The following is a 21704-nucleotide window of genomic DNA, read 5'->3' as shown; positions in this document are numbered from 1 at the left end:
CAAATGCCCACTGCCCTGGGGTGTTAAGCAGGAAAGTTTCAGCCAAGTATCAGTAATATTTCAAGTTCTGGTTATCACTACAGAACTGCTTATTGATGTTATTGCTTTAGAAGCAAACCCACACTATTTTTCTAAGCAGAGTACTTTGTGTCCTTTTTGCAAGAGATTGAAGGCATACTTGTGTCTGGATGCTATGACTTCTTTTTGCCTTTGTTTTTCCTTAAATTAAAAAGAAATCCATTTAGAAGAGTTTAATAGTGGTCATTTCCTTTGGAACATCCCTCAGTTCCTCTGCTCCATGTGAAATGAAATTATGATTTACTAGCCATGGCTGCAAAATGCGTCAGGCGAGGTATGGCTAATCAGTTGTTCAAGGACACACTTTGTGTTGGTCTAAAGTCTGTTTACATGTGAACAGCTAAAAACAGACTGGCGAGACCTAACAACAAAAATGGCTTAGCAATCGGTGGTAGCGCTTCTTCAGCTGGGAGCCACCGGTTTTAACCCAGCAGTTGCACAGGCAGGGGCTTGGGATGCCGATGCATCCCACAGTGCTTGCCGTCACACAGCGCTGTGGATCGGGACCCCTCCGGTTACTTGCCTGCAGACAGATACGGTGTTAGGCTGAACCAGAGATGCTCTTTAGGTTTTTGGAGGCTCAGTGCAGAACTGCTGTGCCATCCCTCCTCCTTTAGACTGCAGAATTGGCTGTGTCAGCCCATAACTCGGTGACCTTGGCCCGTTCCCAAGGAACACACCTTTCACTGGCGTGACAGAAAGATCTTAATATCGATGGCTATTTTGAGAACCTCTTCACGCCAGCTGTACAGCCTAACCCTCCGAGCTGAAGGACCTCTTTTGCGAGAGGGATGTGTTTGCCAGAATGCGTGAATAATAGCCCAGGAGAAGAAAATGGTGTAGATCCAGCACTTTTTGCTAACTAATCGCTCGCAGCAGCCGACTGTCGGGGAGACCCTCCCCTGCCGAAACCGCTCTGACCGCTATCGCTCCGCTCCGTGGCCGCTGCAGCGTTTCCAGCACCTTGTCGCCTAATTTATTTGAAGATGCTTCTACCGGGGGCCTGAAATCTACCCAGCCTGGGCGTTTGGGCTGCGGCCTCCGCGATTGCTTCCGGGCCCCGGAGGGGCGGGAGGGGGCGGCACCGGCTACGCGGAGGGGAGGGGGGAGAGGGGGGGCGGCCTCCCCGCCCCGCCCCGCCCCGCCCTTCCCCTCCCCTCGGGGCGGCCGGAGCACTTGTCTTCCCCTCCTGCCCGCGGCGTCAGAGGAGGTTCTCCGCCCGGCTCGCCCATGAGCCTGCTCGGGAGCTACCGGAAAAAGCCGGGCAGTGACGGCTATGAATCTTTGCAGCTGGTGGACAGCAGCGCTGACGGCGGGGGCAAGCCCGGGGGCAGCGCGGCGGCGGCGGGCGGCCGGAGCCCGGCGCGGCAGCAGCAGCAGCAGCAGCAGCACCGCGCCGAGGGCGGCAGCACCATGGACAGCTCAGGTAGGGGCGGCCCCGCGGCCTCCACGGGGGTCCCCGCGACGCGCGTGGGGAAGGGCGGCGGGGTGGGGGGGGGGTCTGCCGTGGAGGGTCCGCTGCGCAATGGTGGAGTTGTTGTTGTTGCGTGGGGATGGGGAGTCTTTATAGCCGGGGACAATAGCGGCCCTTTGTCCAAGCGCGGGCGGTGGGGAGGGCGGCGGGATGAAGGAAATCCACCCGAGGCTGGGGACCCGGGCGGGTAGCGCCGTAGAAATCAGCGGCTAATAAATCCTCACGGCCGGCTCCTGTTTTCAGCCCCGAAGAGGAAAAGGTTGTTCTGAAGCTAAAATGGATGGAGCGTTTTGGGATCTTTCCCCAGCTGACTTATTTCACGGAATCATCGTTACTTTTTTTTTTTCCCTTCCTCTAAAACGCACTCATCAAACTGAGTTGCATTAATTCTGATAGATGGTGCACTGCATGCACCAATTTTTTTTAATCAGGGAGTAGGGGACCAGATGGTCTTTATGACTGGTAATGGGATAGAGAGCTCTTCATCTCTAAAACACAGGTTCAAATTTGCCTGGATCACCAGTAATCGAGAGTACTCATCTGATGGCTTTTAAGTGATCTCTCGAAACAAACTGGCTCTGGTTCTAGTTGGTTAGATGTGCCCATCGCAATGAACATCTACAGCCTTTGCAGAGAACTTCTAAAGATCAAACTTGTCCAGGGAAATACCCTGTTTAGTTGAGGGGAACCAAATTTGATGCCTGTCCTTTGTAACAGGGGGATCTTGCAGCAGTACCTGTACTGTTCCATGAAAGGAAGGGGTGGGCCCAAGACAGCAAGTACTTAAAATACATTACCTTTGTTTTAATGTGGTAACCTCTTCTCAAGGGGAGAAACTCCCTAATCACCTATGTCTGGACTTGGGTGGGGAGAATCTTACCTTGATTTTTTTTCACATTTTCTCTGATGTAATAAGAGTCATGTTTTCCTCTTCCCCCTTGCCATTTGAATTTGCTTTCAAGAGTTCTTTTGGGGGTTGGCTTTGTTTTTTAACTTTTTTTACTCCTGGACTTTAGAAATGTATTTGAATTTGCTGCTATGATATCTCTGCTACAGTTGCTTGTAATCATAGTATGTGTCAGTAGATTCTTACTCACAGTAGGCTGCTGTGTTAAAGTTACTTGGATTCTTACGTTGGCATCTGCTGAGATGGTTAGATATTGTGGTCAGTTTAATATCTATCGTTAAAGCAATTATCTGAATAAGTTTCCTAGAACTTTAAGAAACAAAGGCATTAGTGCTGTGGAAGGTGGCATTTCGCATCCAGCCAGGTGTGGGAGCGTGCTGCAGCTCATGTCAAGTCATGGCTTTTGTCTAGCATCAGCTCAGTGTATTATTTGAGTGTTGCTGTTGCAATCATTCTGTTCTGTTTCTTCAAGCTATTTCGCTCCCTGCTGAGCAGGGAAAAAAAAAGAAGTGCTCACGGATAGCTGGATAATACCTTTATTTACAGGTTTTGTGCGATACTCAGCCATTTCAACAGTTCAGCTACTAACTCTGACGACATCCCAAGCGTTAATTGTATTAATGCCCTCTATCAGTTTCTAGGATGTTCTCCCCTTAAACACATGGGCTTGCTCAAGGGCTGTCTCTGGGATTTGGAAGCTAACGGTTAAGAGATCTGTGTTAACCAGAGTTCGCTTCCTTTAGTTCACTTTGCTACTCTCACTGCCTAAATTTTACAGGCTCTATAAACAACGACACACCTGACATTTAAGCAGCAACAAACCTCAAGCCTTAATATGGCCCTTAAAAAAAAAAAAACAAAAACCAACTATAAACTCAATTTAATACCTTATCTATTTAATAAGGGTTTTTTGGTGGGTGTTTCTAAATCTTCACATGAAGTTGAAAAAAGCTGTATGGAGTATGATGCTCTGTTCTAAACCTGAAGTCCTTACTTGTATCTGCCTTGTTCATTTGAAAACTTCATGCTGATAAATGCCTAATTTTTATCAGTTCATTGCAAAGACATTTTTTTTTTTTGCCAAGTATGAAATTCTAAAAGCTTTTAAAGAACTGTATCCACCCCTCAGGTGTGCTTGTGATTTCTAGTGATTTGGTAATTGAAGCTGCTTATGAATTGTGGGACGTGATTTATCTTTAATGTAGCATGAAGATGGATAGTTGGGGGGGGGGCGGAATTAGGGAGTAGTGTAAGAGAAAGATAGGAAAATAAGGTGGCTGGGGTTTTGGCTTAATAGGAGCAAGGAAAAAAACACCGCCCGCCTTCTGTGTTTTGTTTTTTTAATTAGGGAATATATTCATATTATAAATACTTGAGACTCCTCCCACTAATGACGCCAAAGTCCAAATTCCCAAGATGGGCACTGGTAGAGCGTATTTCAGTTGGGAAAAGAGACCCGAGTTCCTCGGGAAGGAGAAGGGTGAAATAAATTGATGACATGTTACGGTGCAAGGGAGGTGTGCTGCTGGGTTTTGGTGGGGTAGGGGAGCCTCTCTTCTGCGTAATTAGGTGGCAGACCCAGAAGGGGAAAACCTTGAGGTGCCCTGGCCAAATCAGAGCTCGTTATGTACTTCCCACACGCCTGACCTCCTTTATGTTTCAGTTTTTCTCTTTTTTTTTTTTTTTTTCCTCGTTTTAAATAATGGTTTTATGTGTGGTGGAACAGCTGCTGCCTGAGTTATCAAAATGGCTGTTTGCAGTTGAGGAGTGAAACAATCCTGAGGTAGAACTCCATGTCACCAGGCAATCTGGGACACTCGGTGCAGCAGGCTGCGAGTGCAGCGCCTTGGTTTGTCTGTCTGGCAGGGTTATTCCTGTGCTTGAGCCGAACATCTCTGGGTGCAGTTAAATAGCATCTTTGATGAAGTTAAATAGTTGGAGAATCAAACCTTCCTCTTCTCTCCCCACATATTATGTTTTATCTGCACCAGGGCAGTGCACTCTGGGCATAGGAAAATGGCCTTTGCTCTCTGGAAGATCTGTGTGTAGATTAATATTAAGCAATCATAGAAGTTAGATGGGTGAGGATTTGTGCTGAAGGCGAAGTGCTGGCAATTCTGGGGCAAATTGCCCATTGCTTTAGCTAGCGTGGCTGTATTTGCTATTGCTGCAATGACACTAACGCACATGAGTTGAGAAAGTTGGCCCCTGTTAGGTTTTTCTATTAATTCTTTTTTAAAACTAATTTGAAGTATTAGATCTTAAAGTATCATCTCTTAATGTGGGCTTGCAATCTCATAAACAGCTTTTTGCACTGCAAATAATTAGTGGTTACAGCTATGCTGTAACTTCTGAGTACTTATGATTAGTGACTTAATGGTTTTTTTTTTGGACTGGTATTGCTTAGTGTCAAAAGAAAAAAAGCCAGGAACCAAAAGCACTGTGTGTGTGGGAGGGGGTTGCTGTTGGAAGGCAGGATCTGATCATGGCTGGAAAGGGAGCTGGTACAGAGGGGCTCCCGAGGGGCTCTTTGACCCTACCATGCCCCTGTGCCGGAGTGCTGGCAGTGTGAGCACTGGGGCGGAGGGTCTGGCCAGTCTGCGTCCAGCGGCTGAGCCTGGGAAAGTAAGATTTTCAAAGTCTCTGGAACTGGTAAACGCTTCTTGGTTCAGATGGTTAAAAATTCTTCTGCCACCATAAGCCATGCCACGCAGAGGAGCGCTAATGTGAGCTGTTTAACTGAAGCAGTGACAATTTAAGTTGCTCAAAGTATAGCTTGGGGTACCTGTGTGCTCACAGGCAGCATAAATGGAAACTCCTGCCCACAGTGATGTCAAGCGCCACCGTGTTAGGCTTGGGTTTAGCTCAAAGGAGCCAAGAGCAGAGACTATTTCAGGTAGGGCAGCCGTATCAGTTGCTGCTGGTATCCAATGCTTCTTGTGTTACGACCTTGTCTTCGATTGCTTTAAACTTTGCCAGACTTAAACCATTCAGAATGAAATATCGGTCAGTGTGCGGTTGAAATCTCAGATTTAAATCTCGCAGTGTGGTCTGTTCATATAGGGTTATGTTTAAGTTCTGCGACGCCCTGGTGTGCATTAAAGCTCTCTGCAACTTTAGTATATGCCCTTAACTGCTGAATGTTCAACCCCTGATGTAATGTTTTAAACAACTCCTACGGAATATGCTAGATGCCATATAGTAACATGATCATAGTGCATAAGTCTAATGGGACCTATACGTTACTGCTAACTGCCAGTTCCTCCAGAAAGTGTTCTGGACTTGGGTTGGAAGTTTGAGGATGGAGGGAAGGGGGAATGAGGGGAGACTTGAGCTGAAGGTGGCAGGGCACAAAACATTGTGAGTTCGAGAAACAAATTCCAAGAAGAGCATCAGTATAGTACTTCTTCTGTCTCTTTATTTTTAAGTTTCTGAAAGTGCTCACAAGATGAGAAGCAGGCGGTGAAGAAGCAATTTATTTAGGTTTTTGCTGTGGCATTCAATAATGCTTTCTCAGCAGCCGGCTGAGCATTGAAAGGAGAAGAGGTTCTAGGAAATGAGATATAAACGTTAACAGCAAGGATACATGTTATGAAAGGAAAAAACTCTTTCTGTGCTCTTCTGTGGTGTTTATAAACTAGCTAATCTACAAAATAGGTTTTAAACACTCAGGGGATAGACTTACTTGTGCTACGTGCTTCCTCAGGCAGAGTAACTGCAAAAGAAAAGCATTTTAAATAAATTGCAAGTGTTGAAGTTGAGATTTCTTGAACTATTTTACACTTGCAAACATAATCTCTTGTACTCTGGTGATTCCTTTTCACTGAGTCAGAAGAGAGACATCTCCATGTCACTGGCACAGGGACAAAGACCGTCACTGACAATGTTGGCTTGTATTCTCTTCTAGCTGCATTTTCAAATGGGGAGGTTCAGTTTAATAACTCTTTTGTTTGGTTGGTGTTTTTTGGACACTTGAATGGTTTGGTGTTGGCAGTAGTGCTTTTTTCCCTGTCAAAACAACAAAAAAAGGAGAAGCAGAGAGAATGTCAATCAACTTTAAAGACCAATTTCATGGTTTGTACCAGTAGTTCAGTATTCCATCCTCACATGCATTTTGTTCACTGTAGTACGAGTTTCATAAGGGAAAATATATAACAAATGAAACAAATCTGGCATGGTACTGGGGGGTGATTCCCCCCTCCCCCCCCCCCCAACATCACTACTCTTCTAAAAAAGGAAGCAAAAACCCCTCTTTGTGGAAATCCTCCATATTGCTTGGTTGATGGTGCAAGCAGCATTCTTTAGTTACTATTTCTGAAGCAAAAGCAGAAATATTTTAATTCTTCAGATTTCCATGAAGTTTGTATTTAGGAAGTCTCAAACGAACCTTCAAATAACAAGCCTTGGGTGCATACAATATTAGTTCTAAAATTTTATCATTGAAAAGCACAAAAATAAGTTCTTGAGCTTCTCTACCCTACAGCATGCTATGTGCTGCCAGCCGCTTCGAGTGCTTCCTAGGGAAGGTCAGGGACCCTGTCCCAGCCCGCACACAGAAAGGGACCATGACTTCTTGTGGGAAGGGGAATACAGCTTTTGCTGTAGTCAGAGCAGTACTCGAGGAGGGAGGCAACGCTGCCTGCCTGGATGTGCATTGCCCAACAGCAGCAGAAATGCACAGAAATCTCCCTGTACCAGCAATCCCTTAAGGTATGAACCCAAACCTATTCCTATTCAAAGCACCTCCTTTAGGAGCTTCTCAGTTCCTCCTATCTCCTCTCCTTCCTCCCAGCATCTATAGTATATGAGCCCCTTGTAAGCTTGTAACGGCTTTATTTTCCCAGCCTACCTTCATCTGAAGAGGATGCTCATAGCTTTTGGGAGTGAGAAAGGCAGAAGAACATGGGGTGACTCTTCTGTTAGAGATAAAGCTGCCAAGAAGTTCTTGGGCAGGTAGTAATGCAACTTTGGGTCTTGAGGCAATTTCTATTTGATATGCCAGCTATTCCAGGCAAAAGGTCTGGATAGGTGCAGTGGCAGCCAATTGGTGGAAAGTTGCAGTAAAAAAAACCCAAAGCAACAAAAAACCCACAAACAACAACAAAAAAGCCCCAACTACTTGCTCACTTGAATAAATTATTAAAGATGTCTTAATGCTTGGGATGTCTGTGCTGAACCGTCTGTGCACTGAACTGATCCTTACAATGGAAGGGGCAGATATTGACTGGGGAGCAGTAGCTTTGGCAGCTGCCTGTGCTGCCTGTTCTTGCCGTGTGAAAGCTGGAAACTCTTTCTGTGCCTGCCTCCTGTAGCCCATCCTCTCCCAACCTTGCCTAGTATCGCTTATACAGTTGCAGTTTGTATTACTGCCTCTGTCTGTGTCTTATGCTAATTGCCTGCTTAGGAAAGAAATATTGTGGCTTTCCCCCCGTGTTTGGAGCTGGCTGTGCTCTGGGGGAGCTCCCTGCGGCCATGTTTCCTCTCTGGGTAGTCAGCCCCAAACTTGCTTCCGGTCAACCCAGCTTTCTCCTCCTGTTCAAGAACCGCTGGGTTTTGTCTTGAGCAGTCTCATTGTTAATACGCATACTGCAAAATAGCCAAACTGCATGGGTTTTGGGGTGAGGGATAATACTGGTTTATAATCTCATGTGATTTGTGATCTGATGAGCCCTTATCTTGCATTAGGCCCCTTGGCTCGTAGTGCATCTCCTGCTTCCCTGTGCCCTTAGAGAGTCCAAACATCTTTATAGCCTGATCTTAAACTTCCCTTTGGCCACGCTGAAGTCATTCCCGTGGGCTTTAACCTCTTTTCTTGGGGATTACACTTGCTAGAGCAGCCTTCCGCTTGCATGCCTCCACTATGTGTTTTAAAGCATCAGGATGTGTGAAACCTGGGTTTGGGGGTCTCAGCAGTGACATTATCAAATGGTAGGAGCCTGTTCTGCTGCTGTTGTCCTGCAGTTCTACTCTGCACATTTTGCTGTTTATTTTTACAGAATAACACTTTAAGATATCTGTGCTCAGCCTTGTAGGGAATCTAACTCTACCAGGAATCTGGGACAGCGGTGGAGGAGGGGACAGATGAGACTGGTAGCAAAAAAAAAAAAAAAAAAAAAAAGGAAAAAAATCAGTCTTCAGGGTCTGTGTGAGTCTTAGGAACTTCCCAAGTAATTTCTGCAGGTAGAAGCGCTCTCCTTTCCTGCGAACGCCCCTTTAATGTTGTATTAGCTGCCTCTGTTGCTGCTGATTTTTCCTCAGCCCCTTTGCACCGCCACTCAGTGCCTATTAAAAAGTTGATGTAATTATGACACTTGGTCTGTGTCTGATCTAAGAGAGGATGTAAGTGCATATAATAGCATAGATGTTTTAGAGTCTCTGCTTAAGTGTGATAAAGCTCAGCTGTCCAGAAGAGAGCTATGTGCTGGAAGGAACGGTTAGGGAGGATTGGGCTTCAGGGCGCTGAGATTGTGCTCTTAAAACATAGTTGATAAATGAAGCACTCGGATCTAAATGCTATTGATTATCACTGGATGCAAAGTAGCCACCTGCCCAGAGATTTTCATTTGGAAATACCTGCCACCCTCCCCCTTGAAACGGGAGTTTAAACTCTTCCAGTAATGTCTGCAAATTGATTTGCAATCCCCTGAAAGACAAAGTGCTGAGCATGGAAGATAGATTCAGTGTGGGGAATGGCAGGAGCTGGGGATGCTGAGGGTACCCAGGGATGTGGGGACTCTGCTCTGCCTGGGTCGGTTTGGCTGTCTGCCCATTTTTTGCACACATATACCCCTCCATACATGATGTACCTATATGAGGATGCTCTAATAATGTTGTGGCAGGGGTGCCTGCACCAGGGCTGTTCCTCCTCCCCTTCACACGCTGTGTGGGCTCTCGTGCAATGCCGAGGTGAAGCCCATAAATACGATGATGGGGCAGTGGCAGCCTGGCTTTACATCCCTTAAAGCTGGTGTGAAATCATGTCCTGCATTACACAGGCTTTGCTGGGATAGCTGCATGTGGGAGGAACGTGAGCTGTGGCTGCTCCTCCGCTGGCTGGCGGGGCTGCTGGAGGGAGGCAGAAGCACAAATAGTATCATTTTTTGCTGAGTGTTCCTTAAAAACAATTCGGGCTTTGTTGCCGAAGCCACAACAACAGCGGCTCAACTTCTTTCAGTTCGGGGACCTTTAAAAGGGCCCTTTCTGCCAAGGCACAGGGCAGCCTCCACCGCATCCCTTGCTCCCCTTTCATGCCGTGCCCTGGTAATAGTCTGGGGGGGAAAGACAAGCAAACAACCCTTCCCCCCTCCCTCCCTCCCTCCCCCTGAAATACTTTGTGGGGAGGCAGAAAGCTGCAGTGAGCAGCTAAAAACTTCCAGAAATGTGGAATTTGGGACATGTACACAGCAGCTAACAAGTTTTTTCTCATCATAGTGTCAGGCTCTCACAGTACCATAGAAAGAGAATACAGAGGAGCATTTACTACTCCCAAACTAACCTCTTTTTTGGGAGGGTGGGAGATGAAGACTTTAATGCTTTTCTAGAGAAGAACCGTGGTGAAGAACAGGGAAGGTTTAGCTCCTTCCTCACTCCATCTCTAAAGAAAGCACAGGCAGTAGCTCTCTGAGCAAAAAAAATAATTTGACATTGAAGATACTGTTACATATAGTCTGGGCAGACTGAGGTAAACCTGCTTCCTTTCCTACGGTTTCATGTCTGCTTTTTGTCTGCCCTTTACAGGCAAAAAGGGTCTGTTTACTCTTGCTAAGTAACCTATGAAATGCAGTACTTCACTGCAGATCTTCAATTTCTAGATGTCTTGCTTTCACCTCCCTGCTCTCAAGCTAAGTATTGCTTCATCAGCATAAATATTCAGAATGACACGGTCTTAAATGCCTTTTAAATGTCAGCTCATTTCCCCCTTAATTCTCTGGAGAGCTGGAATTCATGCCCTGTGGTTTGTAGGGTTTGTGGGTTGCCTGGGGGGGGGGTGGTGCTCGGGGACCCCCCAGGCAGATGAGGGCCACAATGTGCAGATCTTGCAGGAAAGTCTTCCAAACCAGGCATTTCTTGTTTGTTCCGACCAGTGAGCATCTCCATCAGCTGGTGGTAGTGTGGTACCCTCTGCTGCTGGCCCCTCCTTGGTCCCCTGTGAAACCTCTGGCTGCAGGTGATGGTGGCTGGTGCCAAAACATCCCCCATCGTGCAGGGTCACACCCGCTTCATTCACCCAGTTCTGTCCCCAAAACCCAGCCTTTAGAACAGAACTGGTGTCGTGGTTTAACCCCAGCTGGCAACTAAGCACCACACAGCTGCTCGCTCACTCCCCCCTAGTGGGATGGGGGAGAGAATCGGAAGAGTAAAAGTGAGAAAACTCGTGGGTTGAGATAAAGACAGTTTAACAGGTAAAGCAAAAGCCGCACATGCAAGCAAAGCAAAACAAGGAATTCATTCCCTCCTTCCCATCGGCAGGCAGGTGCTCAGCCATCTCCAGGAAAGCAGGGCTCCATCATGCGTAACGGTTACTTGGGAAGACAAACGCCATCACTCCAAATGTCCCCCCCTTCCTTCTTCTTCCCCCAGCTTTCTATGCTGAGCATGACGTCATATGGTATGGAATATCCCTCTGGTCAGTTGGGGTCAGCTGTCCCAGCCGTGTCCCCTCCCAACTTCTTGTGCACCCCCAGCCTACTCGCTGGTGGGGTGGGCTGAGGAGCAGAAAAGGCCTTGACTCTGTGAAGGCACTGCTCAGCAGCAACTAAAACATCCCTGTGTTATCAACACTGTTTTCAGCACAAATCCAAAACATAGCCCCATGCTAGCTACTATGAAGAAAATTAACTCTATCCCAGCCAAAACCAGCACAACTGGTTTGGGAGTCTTTGATTTTGGCACTAGGCACAAACACTACGTGTGGGACTGCAGCAAGAGGAGTTGAGGCGAGTGGTCCTTTGTGGGGGTACGGGAGGAAGGAGGTATTTCCCTTCTGGATACAGCATGATTTCTTTCTCTGTCCATATGCAGAAGATAAGTTTCCTAGTTTGTCTAATATATGCACTTTGATGGTTTTGTCCTACTAAGGGAAGACAGATGACAGCGGGTCTCTTTTGACAGTATCGATGAGTATCAGTCTCTCCTTAATCTCCCAACACCCCAAAGCTGTCCTGCTAAAGCACTTCACTTTGCTCTGGCATAACGCCTGTGCCTTTGGTGAGCAGGTCATGGTGGGACAGCAGGCAGAGGAGCCGTGCTCAGCCGTTCCTGTGCAGGAGTGCATCCTTTTGAACTTCCCTGGTGATCACAGCATTCTCCTCTGAAGATGTGCACCCTCTGTGGTGGGACATATCTATAGGGACGCAGTGCTTGCTGCGCTGTCTTGGCAGTCTCTCTGCCTTGGGAGAAGTTCTCCTCCTGCGCTGCACATCTTTTTCCTCATACTCTGTAAAATTAGCTGGAGAGCAAGGAGAGAGCTTAAGTGCTTTAATTAAGATTTCTATGCTCTCCAGATCCATCCTGTACAGCACAAGGCTGGTGCTATCAGCAGAGGCTCCTTCAGTTGTAACCTGTCCAGAAAAATCCCACCCTTTGGCTGATGATGAGAAAGGACTGTGATAGGAACACTACTATATGACATATTTTAGTTTTGTAAGGAGATGCAGCAGGTTGTCACTTTATTTGGCGACTGCTGCAGGTTTATTCTGAATGCAGAATAATCTCTTCTCAAAGCAGGCGTTAACTCAGAGCAAGTACCTTCAGCCAGAACAAATACAGAATTCACCTTGTCAACCGAATGGATGAAGTTGTCTCTTTTTCACGCTGCTCCATTGACTTGAAGCACTTCAGCGAGGAGAACATCGTTGCCATCACCTAACAGAGCTATTCAAGAAGAGCTATCCCATGCATCTCAGGCACGCTTTGCAGTGCACGCGCAGCAGTAAAATTGCTACATTAAAAGTTCCTTTATTAGGAAATGAAAAGGCTGCGGTGAGCAAGCAATCCCTCTGAAACCTGTGCTACAAATACAGGTCAGAAGCATGTCTCTGAAGCGCACTAAGCCTTTCAGGGAATATCCAATAACTGGGTTAATAAGGAGTTCTTGCCGTGTAAGGAACAAGGTGCATCTCATATACATAGAGACTAATTCTCCATAATTAGACTTCTAGACAGCAACTCCAACCCATGGTCAACATTACCTGAACTGCTACGTGATAATGTGCTGAAAACTGGGATCCAAGCGATGTGACAGGCTCCTGCATTGCTCACTTGCAGCAAACTATTTCTATGCAGATGAGCTTGTGCGCTCCTGTTTCTGCTATAGCAGAAGATGCTTTTGGAGCTTCTGAGGGGTCTGTGAGTGTTAATTTTGGCTTTGGCTGCAGCATAAGCAAATGCGTGCATGGAATGCAGTTCCTGGTGGTTTGGAGGGGAGGGATGGGGTGTCATGTGCCTTGGGCACTTCATTTTAATTCAAAATGTGCCTTTTGCCTTTGTGTTAAGGGAGAGAACTATTTCTCTCTTCTGAATTTACCACCTGACTCTGGTAGGAAGATCTTTCCGAGTAGGGAAATACCATTACGCCGCTAACTCAATATCCTGACCAAGCTAGTGGTGATCACCTTATCTGCACGGTGAAACCTGAACTGCCTTCCTGCTGGGCTCTGAGAGGGAGCAACAATGGGCTCATCCCTTCAGACTCGGCGAGTGTCCTTGGTCCTTCTTCTACCTCAGAATAGGTCATAGTCCTCTGCAGGCTGGCCAGCGTGCTTGAGGGAAAACTCAACTGCTCTTTTCTCAGGACTTTTATGTTCAAGAAGAGCAAACCTATGAAGGCAGCTGTCTCTGAGCATCATTCAGAGATGTGCAATGGCAGCGGTAGGTGATGCCCGGCCAGGTGGCTGATGTCCACAGGAGACATGTGGGACATAGGGTCCAGCCTTCCCTGTCCTGGTGCCCCATTCCAGTGGCTGTTGCACGTGGCCCAGGGAACCACAGCCGTCCTCTGGGAAGGTCTGCAGTAGCTCTGAAGTTCTCCATTTACAAGAGGGACTTAGCACAGAATGCTTTATTCGGCAAAAAAAGCAGGGGCAGGCTACCTTTTTTTTTTTTAATCAAATTTTTTGGCTGTTCTTGTGTGTTTCTGTATATATTGTCAGGTTTGTGTGTTAATGCATTAACCCCTTCTGCTCCTTTATACATCTTTATGCTTTGTAAGAGACACTGCCTAGCAGAGGAGCCTTTGAATGTATTTATTTTGTTCTTCTATGAACAGTTTGTGAAGACTGTATCATTCCTAATAACTGAGAAAGACCGTCTTTGTCAGCACCGAGGATGCTGCTTTCATCCAGTGACTAAAAGATACCTGAGCAAATTACTGCACCTAGCATAGTACCAAGTGCTGCTATGTTGTAAGCTTTCTCAATAGCTTCACAATAGCTAAGTAATACTTGTCTCATGTTAAATCTTAAATACTAGTTTTGTGCTCTTGGTTAAGTAGCACCAGCTTGCATTTCTTCATTAGACATCCTTTCTGTTTCTCTGTTTTAGTGTACATAGTAAACTTGGAATTAATTGCTGCTGCTGCTTTTAGAAATATAGTGAAATTCTCATTCTCTCTCTGTTTCTCCTCCTCCTCTCTTCCCCCCCCCCCCCCCCCCTTTAGGGTTAATTTCTAAAGATTCTAAGCTTTCCATACCCTTGAAGCCTTTCTGTTGCTCTCCTGCAGCATTTCCAACCATAAAAAATTGTCCAGTACCATTGGTCCTCTGATTCCTTTGCCCCCCTTCCCCTGTTCCAAGTTACCACCTTTCTGCCTTCCTTTCTTTTAAAAGTTGACCTGCAGAACTGAAAGTACCTTTTGAACATTACCTCCTCCTCCCACCCCTGGCTCTCCTAGCACAGAGTAATACGAAAGCAAAGTTTTTGAAGAGAGATCAAACACTGATTCCCTACTTGGAAGGCAATGAGCTACTTTGATTTTTTTTTTCTTTTTTCTTTTTTTCAATCATACTTGAAGTAGGTACTTGTGAGTGGTTTGGTAAAAGAAATATTCCTGTGCCTTGAGAAGGCATCTTCTGTTCTGAAGCTGGCAGAGTATTATCTATCTTTTTACAAGCACAATGCAGAGGAGAAGATACAGCCTCTAATTTTACTGGTCTAGCACATGGATCACGTGCATGTGGATCATGACCACATCAGAGTGCATTAAGCACCCTCTGTGCATAGGGGAATGAATAGCATCACTTTACCAATGGAGTCTCCAGTTTAAAGATATATATTATATTTATTGATAGCTCACTCTGGGTTTGAAAGAGTGAATGCCATTTAAATGGGTTTGGTAATCTGCAGAGTAAATCAGTAGGGGCTTTTTTTAGTGTAGGTTTTTTCATGTTTCTTAATAGTCTGAATGCCTGTAGAATACTACTTCTGGTAACGACTATTATGTGAGCAATATTTCAGTAGCATGTATCTAACATCGCTCATGGACATGCTATAGAACCAGAGAAGTGATAGCTGTAAGGTCTCTTTCTAAAATACATAATGAGCACTGGCAATGCCACCAGCCTGCCTTAACCATGACAAATCTTCCCCATTTCTGGGTGCCGGAGTAATTAATAATGACCAGCATGTTCATTTTACAAAGCAGCTGTCCAATGGCTCTACAGCAGGACAAACGTTCTCAGACTTTCTGGGTGCTCTGGGAAGGGCAATGCTTAGCGGATGCCATCTCGATTATGAGATTACCTGAGAGTGTGGCATGCATTTACATAGGTTGCTTGTTGCTTAATTTGCTGTGCTAGAAGATCTAGGTCTTCTGACTAATCTGACATAATGAGGTAACAAATGTATAATTACAGAAATGTAGTTAAAGTTTGCTAAGATCAAAACAGTTGAGGCCTAGTGAACAGAAAGCAATTTAAATAGTCAAGAGCTTAATTTATAGCTAATAAGCAGTTAAAATATCATTTTTCTAGGTTTGTGTTTAACAACTCAATTCTGCAATAACACAAAACCACATTTACTCAAGTCTATGTCCAATTTATTATACCTAACTTTTCTGAGAATGACTGACGCTATTAACACAGCACTGCTATAATAAGGAAGGCTGCAACAAATCGGTTCTTGGTTAAGGCAGTGGAATAGTTATTCTATTATAATTGCAGAATGCAAACACTTGAGGTGTAAGGCCATATCACAGTCCACCAAAATAACACTTTAAATGGCTCTTGCTCTATGTTAGTCTTCTATTGACTTTGCAGCTTCATGACATTTCAAACTGTGAAAGAAAAGCTTACCAGGGAGGTCAGCCCCACTCTGCTTTAGCCTTAGCAATTTGCTGAGTCTTGTATTAAGGCTGCAAACATACAAATATCCAAAAAGGTTCTTATTCTCAGCTGGAAATTTAATTGCTGAACTTTCTTCTTTTCTTGCCAAACCCCAAACTTTTATCTTCTTCCACTCAAGCAAATCTAACTGGACTCTTAAGTGACTTAAAATCACTCTGATGACTTCTCCTATATCCATAGAAATGGATAGTCATAAGACAATCTTCAGTCATCTAGCTGCAGTCAAACTGGCAGCTGTGACAGTTACGCTGAAGAGCTGTCATTTATACTAGTGCCTTTTTCTTACCCCTGTGGAGGTGGTTGTTGATTTGGTCTTGGTTCTGATCAGCAAATTAGCTGCATGCTGAAGAGCTGGTCTTGCTTTGGGTTGGGTTGAGAGGTGAGGGAGCTTGTATGGTGGTTGTCCATACTGTACTGATACAGAACCGTCAACCTACGTAAAATGCTAGGAGTCGCTGATGGTTTCTGAGCCCAGCTGGCAAGAATGTGCTCTCTCATCTCTGGAAAATCATGACTTTAATAAGTAAAACTGCTTTTGCCCTACGCTTGACATGCAGCAGTGCACGTGAATACGTTTGGTCTGAATAGAGCAGTGGGTTTGTTGGCTCTGTGGGTTTTTTCCAAACAAGTGATGTTGGCTTTGGTTTTGTTGTACTTGAAGGTGCCTCATCACCAGACATGGAGTCCAGCTATGGGGGAGGCTTGCTAGATATGGTGAAAGGAGGAGCTGGGAGACTCTTCAGCAATTTGAAGGATAACCTGAAGGATACCCTGAAAGATACATCTTCAAAGGTCATGCAATCTGTTGCCAGGTACAGTACAGCTGAAGCTACCTAACACAGGTAAAATCACTAGCTGCAAAGTGCCAGTCTGAGCTGCCATCTTAACTAGTACAGCACAACTTCCAGAGGAGAAAATCACAAGTGACTTCATTGATTCTGTCTCATAATTGGTATTTGGCCTCAAGGAAGCAGGAAAACCAAAGTAAAAAAATCTAAGCTTCATAGTAAGTGAGCATCAACATCCTGAAATCTGGAAAAAGCCCCCCCAGTGAAAGCGGAGCACTTGATCTCCGATTCCTTCATTGATCCCTTGTGGGGTCCTTCTACTCAGCCACCACTTGAATATTTAGTCACTGAAAATTGGCTCATGTTGTATGCCTTCTCTTTGCTGTGCAAGGAGACTATTCTTGCTGATTGTAACTGTTCCCTTCGCTAAAGCCACCTTTTGAGTTGAAGAAAGAGCTGAGGTAACTTTGCTTTGGTTACCTCTGCTGGGGTTGTCCCCTGTGCTTGGCATTCTACCTGCCTCTGAGGGATAGGAGGCTATGATAAATTAAAGAAACTTAATGCATGCAAGACCGCAGAGGCTTTGAGGGATCTGCAAAGTGGCAAACTACTAGAGATTTCTCCTGAAAACTGGCACTGAAAATTAATGACAAAAGGGAAAAGGGACCTTTTTTGCAAGCTTCTGCATCTAGTTAATTGCGTATGTGGAAGGAAAGGCTGGGTCACCATCTACAGGAAGCTATTTGCACCCTCTTCTTAAGGCATAACGACAAAGTACAAAGAATCAGTTTTAAGATCATTCTTTCCTTGTGTCATAAGCAGATCTTTGTGTGAAAACACTCTTCTCCTGGTTCCTCTAATGTGCTGCCTTCTGTAAACTTGTGCATAATGTCTGTCTCCTACTTTGTCTTCTTTTAGTTACACCAAGGGGGAGCTAGATATTTCATACATTACCTCAAGAATCATAGGTAAGTACTGCTTATCAGATAAATAAAACTTGTCGTATCCCAGGGTTCAGAAGTCCATAAACACGTTATGGTGCATGCTCAGCCTGGCTTCTTCTTATGTTTCTAGTGATGTCTTTTCCGGCTGAAGGTGTTGAACTGGGATTCAGGAACCACATTGAAGATGTACGGACATTTTTGGATTCCAGACATCCTGACCACTACACGGTCTTCAACTTGTCACCCAAGTATTATCGCAGTGCCAAGTTTCACAACCGGGTGAGTGTCTTCCGAGAGGTTAACAAGAGCAGGGGGGGAAACTTCTTGGGAAAAGGGGCACCAGGTCCTGTTTCTGTCTATCCTGAGTGTGGCAGAGTGTAAGAAGATGAAAAAGGAATTATAGATGTTTCTAAACTGCTGTGATCGTTTCTGGGTTTTAGTTGATGCCTGGGACCACAGGGATTAAAGAGATGGAAAGTTCAGTGCATAATGCTTGTGCTAGCCTGTGAAAGTAAGTGGCATTGCGTTAATGTGCTGCTCTTGGCTCCTACGTAGCTGTTAGAAGCTGCTGCAGAGAAATAAGGAGTAAAACGAAACCGCTTTGAAAGAAATTACCAATAAAAGAAGGTAGATTATTTTCACGTTGAACAATCCTTCAGTTGTGCTTTGATCAAGCAGGAGCCCTTAGCAGGCAAAGCACAGGACTGGAAACTGGATCTAAGGGGCTTTTTGGCTCTTCCACTAGTGTATGACTTTAAAAACCCACCTCCACTCTCTGCCCCAGTTTCCTTCTCTAAAACCAGAACAGGGTATGGGAGCATTGCAAGGCTCTGGTTCATTAATGGCTTTTAGAGGAAATCTCTATGAAGTACTGCTGTTGAAATGCAAGATTAGATCTAATCTTCCAGAAAACTTCCTATTCTTTCCCTCTCCCACAAGGGAGTGATGATTTTTTTTTTTAAATGTCTTTTTTTTTTTTTTTTTGTTGCCTTCAACAAAAAAGGCAACAGCAGTTGCCAGGCTTAACCCTCAGTCAGGGTAAGTGAATCTCATGCTGCATAAGCCTAATTTAATTTTAATTTGACATATAGCTGAATCTATCTTCAGCAACTGCTCTGATCACCAGAAATCACTAACTCACACTTGAAGCAAACTTCTCAGTGGCAATCAGTAGCCAGCCATTACTTCAAATATGAGTAAATGAATGGGAAAGACTAATTAAAAGATACCAAGGGCTCTGAATCTTCAGTCTTACTTGGTTCTGGTGCATCACTCTTGCTGTTGGTGGGAGGCGAAAGACAGATCTACTTTTGAAAGCCCAGCATTAAACATCTGTTGGTATATTGCTTGACCTGGCCATAACTCCTCCATCCCTTTTGCTTTATCTCCTACCCTACCCAACAGCTTAACAGATGACTTTGTATGTCACTCTCAAAGCATGACTAGGTGCTTTGTAAGCTATTGCCTTGACACACACAGGAAGAAAATGATGCATCTTTTAATAAACTATTGTACTTTCAAGTTATGGGCTAGGAAATACTGACTCCAGGTACTTTTCAGGAAAATGAAATGTGCATAACACAATACATCAGATCAGATGAAACACGAAACAATTATAAATATGAGGTTGAACTTCATATAAATTGGAAAAAAATACTAATGGGCTATCAAGGAGGTGAAATCCCATTAAGAGTATTTTCTGGATGAGGATGCCAGATGAGCTGAAGTTTTGAGACGCACGCTTGTTCTTTGAAGTGGCAGGCTTTTTAATTCTTATCTTCTTTGAAACTTTTTTTTCCTAAGATCAAAGTAGGTTACTTTGCTGTGTAGCAGCACAGGAGGGAGATGACAGTTAATGTCCTGCTGGGCCATTTTCCCGCCCTGACGTGGCTGTGCAGGGCATGAAGCCCCAAGTGCCCAGTCTATTGAGGAGAAGAGGGGACTATGAACACTAAAAGTTGCTGCTCAAATCTGGTTGTGCTCTGTTCTCCTCCCTGCCTCACCTCCCCGGCAGGAGAGAAGAGCTCACGGCTGCTCAAGGAAGTGTGAGCAGTTTGAAAACATGCAACTCAAATATAGCGTTAAACAACAAAACCAAACTTCAAAGTCCCTGATGGGTCACATTCTTGGCTGTTGCTGCCCTACTGCTAAAGTAAAACAAGCACCGGCTGCTTATTTCCAAAGCTCTAAAAGAATTCCTGTTACTTTTCTGTAAGGTTGTCTTTCATGAGTGGTGGTGAGGTTATGTTTGAAATAAATGAAATGTTACATAGTGCGTATTTAATTTCCTAATTGCAAACCAGCAGGCAGATGTGTAATTATAGGCAAAGTAAATATATAATTATGGACTGTTGGGAAATGTATATTATTTACTTGATAAGTGATAATGGCTTTTCCAGATGCTTGACAGTGTGTTGTCATGAGGTCTGTTCAGAAAATCGTCAGTGAAAGGGTCACTGGTCATATTTAATTTTAACAGCCACTTGGAATCTGAATTGTGTTTTAGTGGTCTAACTGCAAGTGAATCTTGCAGTGCTTCCAGAAGCCTGCTGCAACAGTAGTTGAGGCTGGGAGAAGAAGACTTTCGCTTGATATAAAATAATAAAATAATTAGCATGATAATATAAAATAATTAGTAATATAAAATAATACACGTCACTTATGGCATCAGTACTCTGGCTCTATTAAAGAATTGAATAAATGTTTATGATCACTCTGTAATTCAGATTTTATAATGGTCCCATAACTGCAGCAGTGCATACACTGTCAGGTTGGTGGAACAGAAAGCTAATGCTGGCTGTTCCTGCACTGGGGGTTACTGCATAGTGAACCTTTGGATGTTTTGTGCCCCTCGGCCCTTCCTGAAAATGCACAGAAAAGGAATAGGCAAGGGAAAATCAAGTGTATACAACAGAAGGAATGAAATAAACTTCAGCTCTTGAGACAGGAGAAGATGGGGGGATGAGGATAATGCTGTAGAGAGGATAAATAGGGAATGGTCATTCACTGCTTTCCAAAGCTTGAGCATGGATTGACTTACTGGGTAGCTTCTACTGTGCAAACCTGCACTTGCTCACCAAGTGCACAGCCAAATTTCAGGATATTGTGGAGACCAAAAACTTTTATTTGGTCTAAGTGAAAATCTAAAAAGTGATTAGACAAATATCTAATTAGATATTAGATTAGACAAAAATCTCCCAAATGATAAGCAGAGGTCTGCTGGCTCAGAAAGGCTGGCAGCAGGATAGATGTGCTGGATTAGGCAATGCTGCCTGCTTGCTCTGTCCCTGTACCCTCTGGGTGTCATTGGAGCTGTTGTTTGAGATAAAACACAGCTTGATAGTTCTCTGGTTTGAGTCGGGATTCCTGTTTCTGCTATAAGATGTTGTGCAGGTGTATGTAAGAGAGAACCTTAAATACAAGTTTTATGAAACCTGGAGCACTACCGTCCTCTGAGAGATGAAATCGTCAGGTATGGAAATCATATGGCTATATAAGAACATCTGGGCAAACCATCTCCTTCCTGCCCCCGGTTCTCATTAAGCAGGATCCAAATGTTAGCCAAGAGTGAGAACCAATTCTTTGTCTGAGGACAAGCCTTATGACATTTCTCCTTTAAATTTCTTCTAGCCAGAAATGCCTTTTAAAAAAGATATTTCAATTAAAACCAGATGAAACGGAGATGTCTGTAGAAGGCTATTTGATGTGCTGTTTGAGACTGCAAGGACTGTTCTTGAGATAAGGGTTATGACTCAGAACTAGTACATCAATGAATAGTAACTAGACATACTTTAGGATTTGTGGTTTTTCAGCTCTAAGAAGTTATTCATTTTTCTGGCTCATATCTTAACTATACTTATTCAGATATTATTTTTTAACAGAAGTTTCCCTTTCATCAGTCTAATATCTGTCAGATAGGGCTTGAAAATCCTATGACACAAAATGACTGAGAACAACAGATGCTCAGTGCCCTTGGAAAATCAGAGCCATAGTTTTTAGGGACAAGTTTTACAAAGGCTTTAGACATAGCAGAAATCGATGTGCTGCTGCAAGACTGGAGTGTTATGAAAGGCTACTCAAGATAATCTGACTTGCAATGTAAAATTTTTAAAATGTATAGTCAGTGACAATACATCAATATTATGTTATTTAATTGAGAATTCTTTTTTGTTT

The 21704-nt window shown here is 44.4% G+C and overlaps 1 protein-coding gene across 3 annotated transcripts in view; it reads left to right on the top strand.

Annotated features, from left to right (window-relative positions):
* The window catches only part of DNAJC6 (DnaJ heat shock protein family (Hsp40) member C6), a 53410-nt gene that overhangs the window by 11290 nt on the left and 20416 nt on the right, over positions 1–21704 (top strand). Inside the window, exons 2-5 of one of the 3 annotated variants that reach the window (XM_076339998.1) lie at positions 1369–1504; positions 16461–16611; positions 17506–17555; positions 17662–17810. In XM_076339998.1, coding sequence (XP_076196113.1) covers positions 1492–1504; positions 16461–16611; positions 17506–17555; positions 17662–17810 — 363 coding nt within the window. In that variant the 5' untranslated portion in view covers positions 1369–1491. Of the gene's footprint in view, positions 1–1276; positions 1505–16460; positions 16612–17505; positions 17556–17661; positions 17811–21704 lie in introns of those variants that run through there. The other 2 variants (XM_076339996.1, XM_076339997.1) reach the window with 2 other exon arrangements.

The sequence above is a fragment of the Aptenodytes patagonicus genome, chromosome 5 (genome assembly GCF_965638725.1).
Source record: "Aptenodytes patagonicus chromosome 5, bAptPat1.pri.cur, whole genome shotgun sequence".
Lineage (NCBI taxonomy): Eukaryota > Metazoa > Chordata > Aves > Sphenisciformes > Spheniscidae > Aptenodytes > Aptenodytes patagonicus.
Note: the sequence above shows the minus strand (reverse complement) of the source record. Positions and strands in the feature narration are given on the sequence as shown.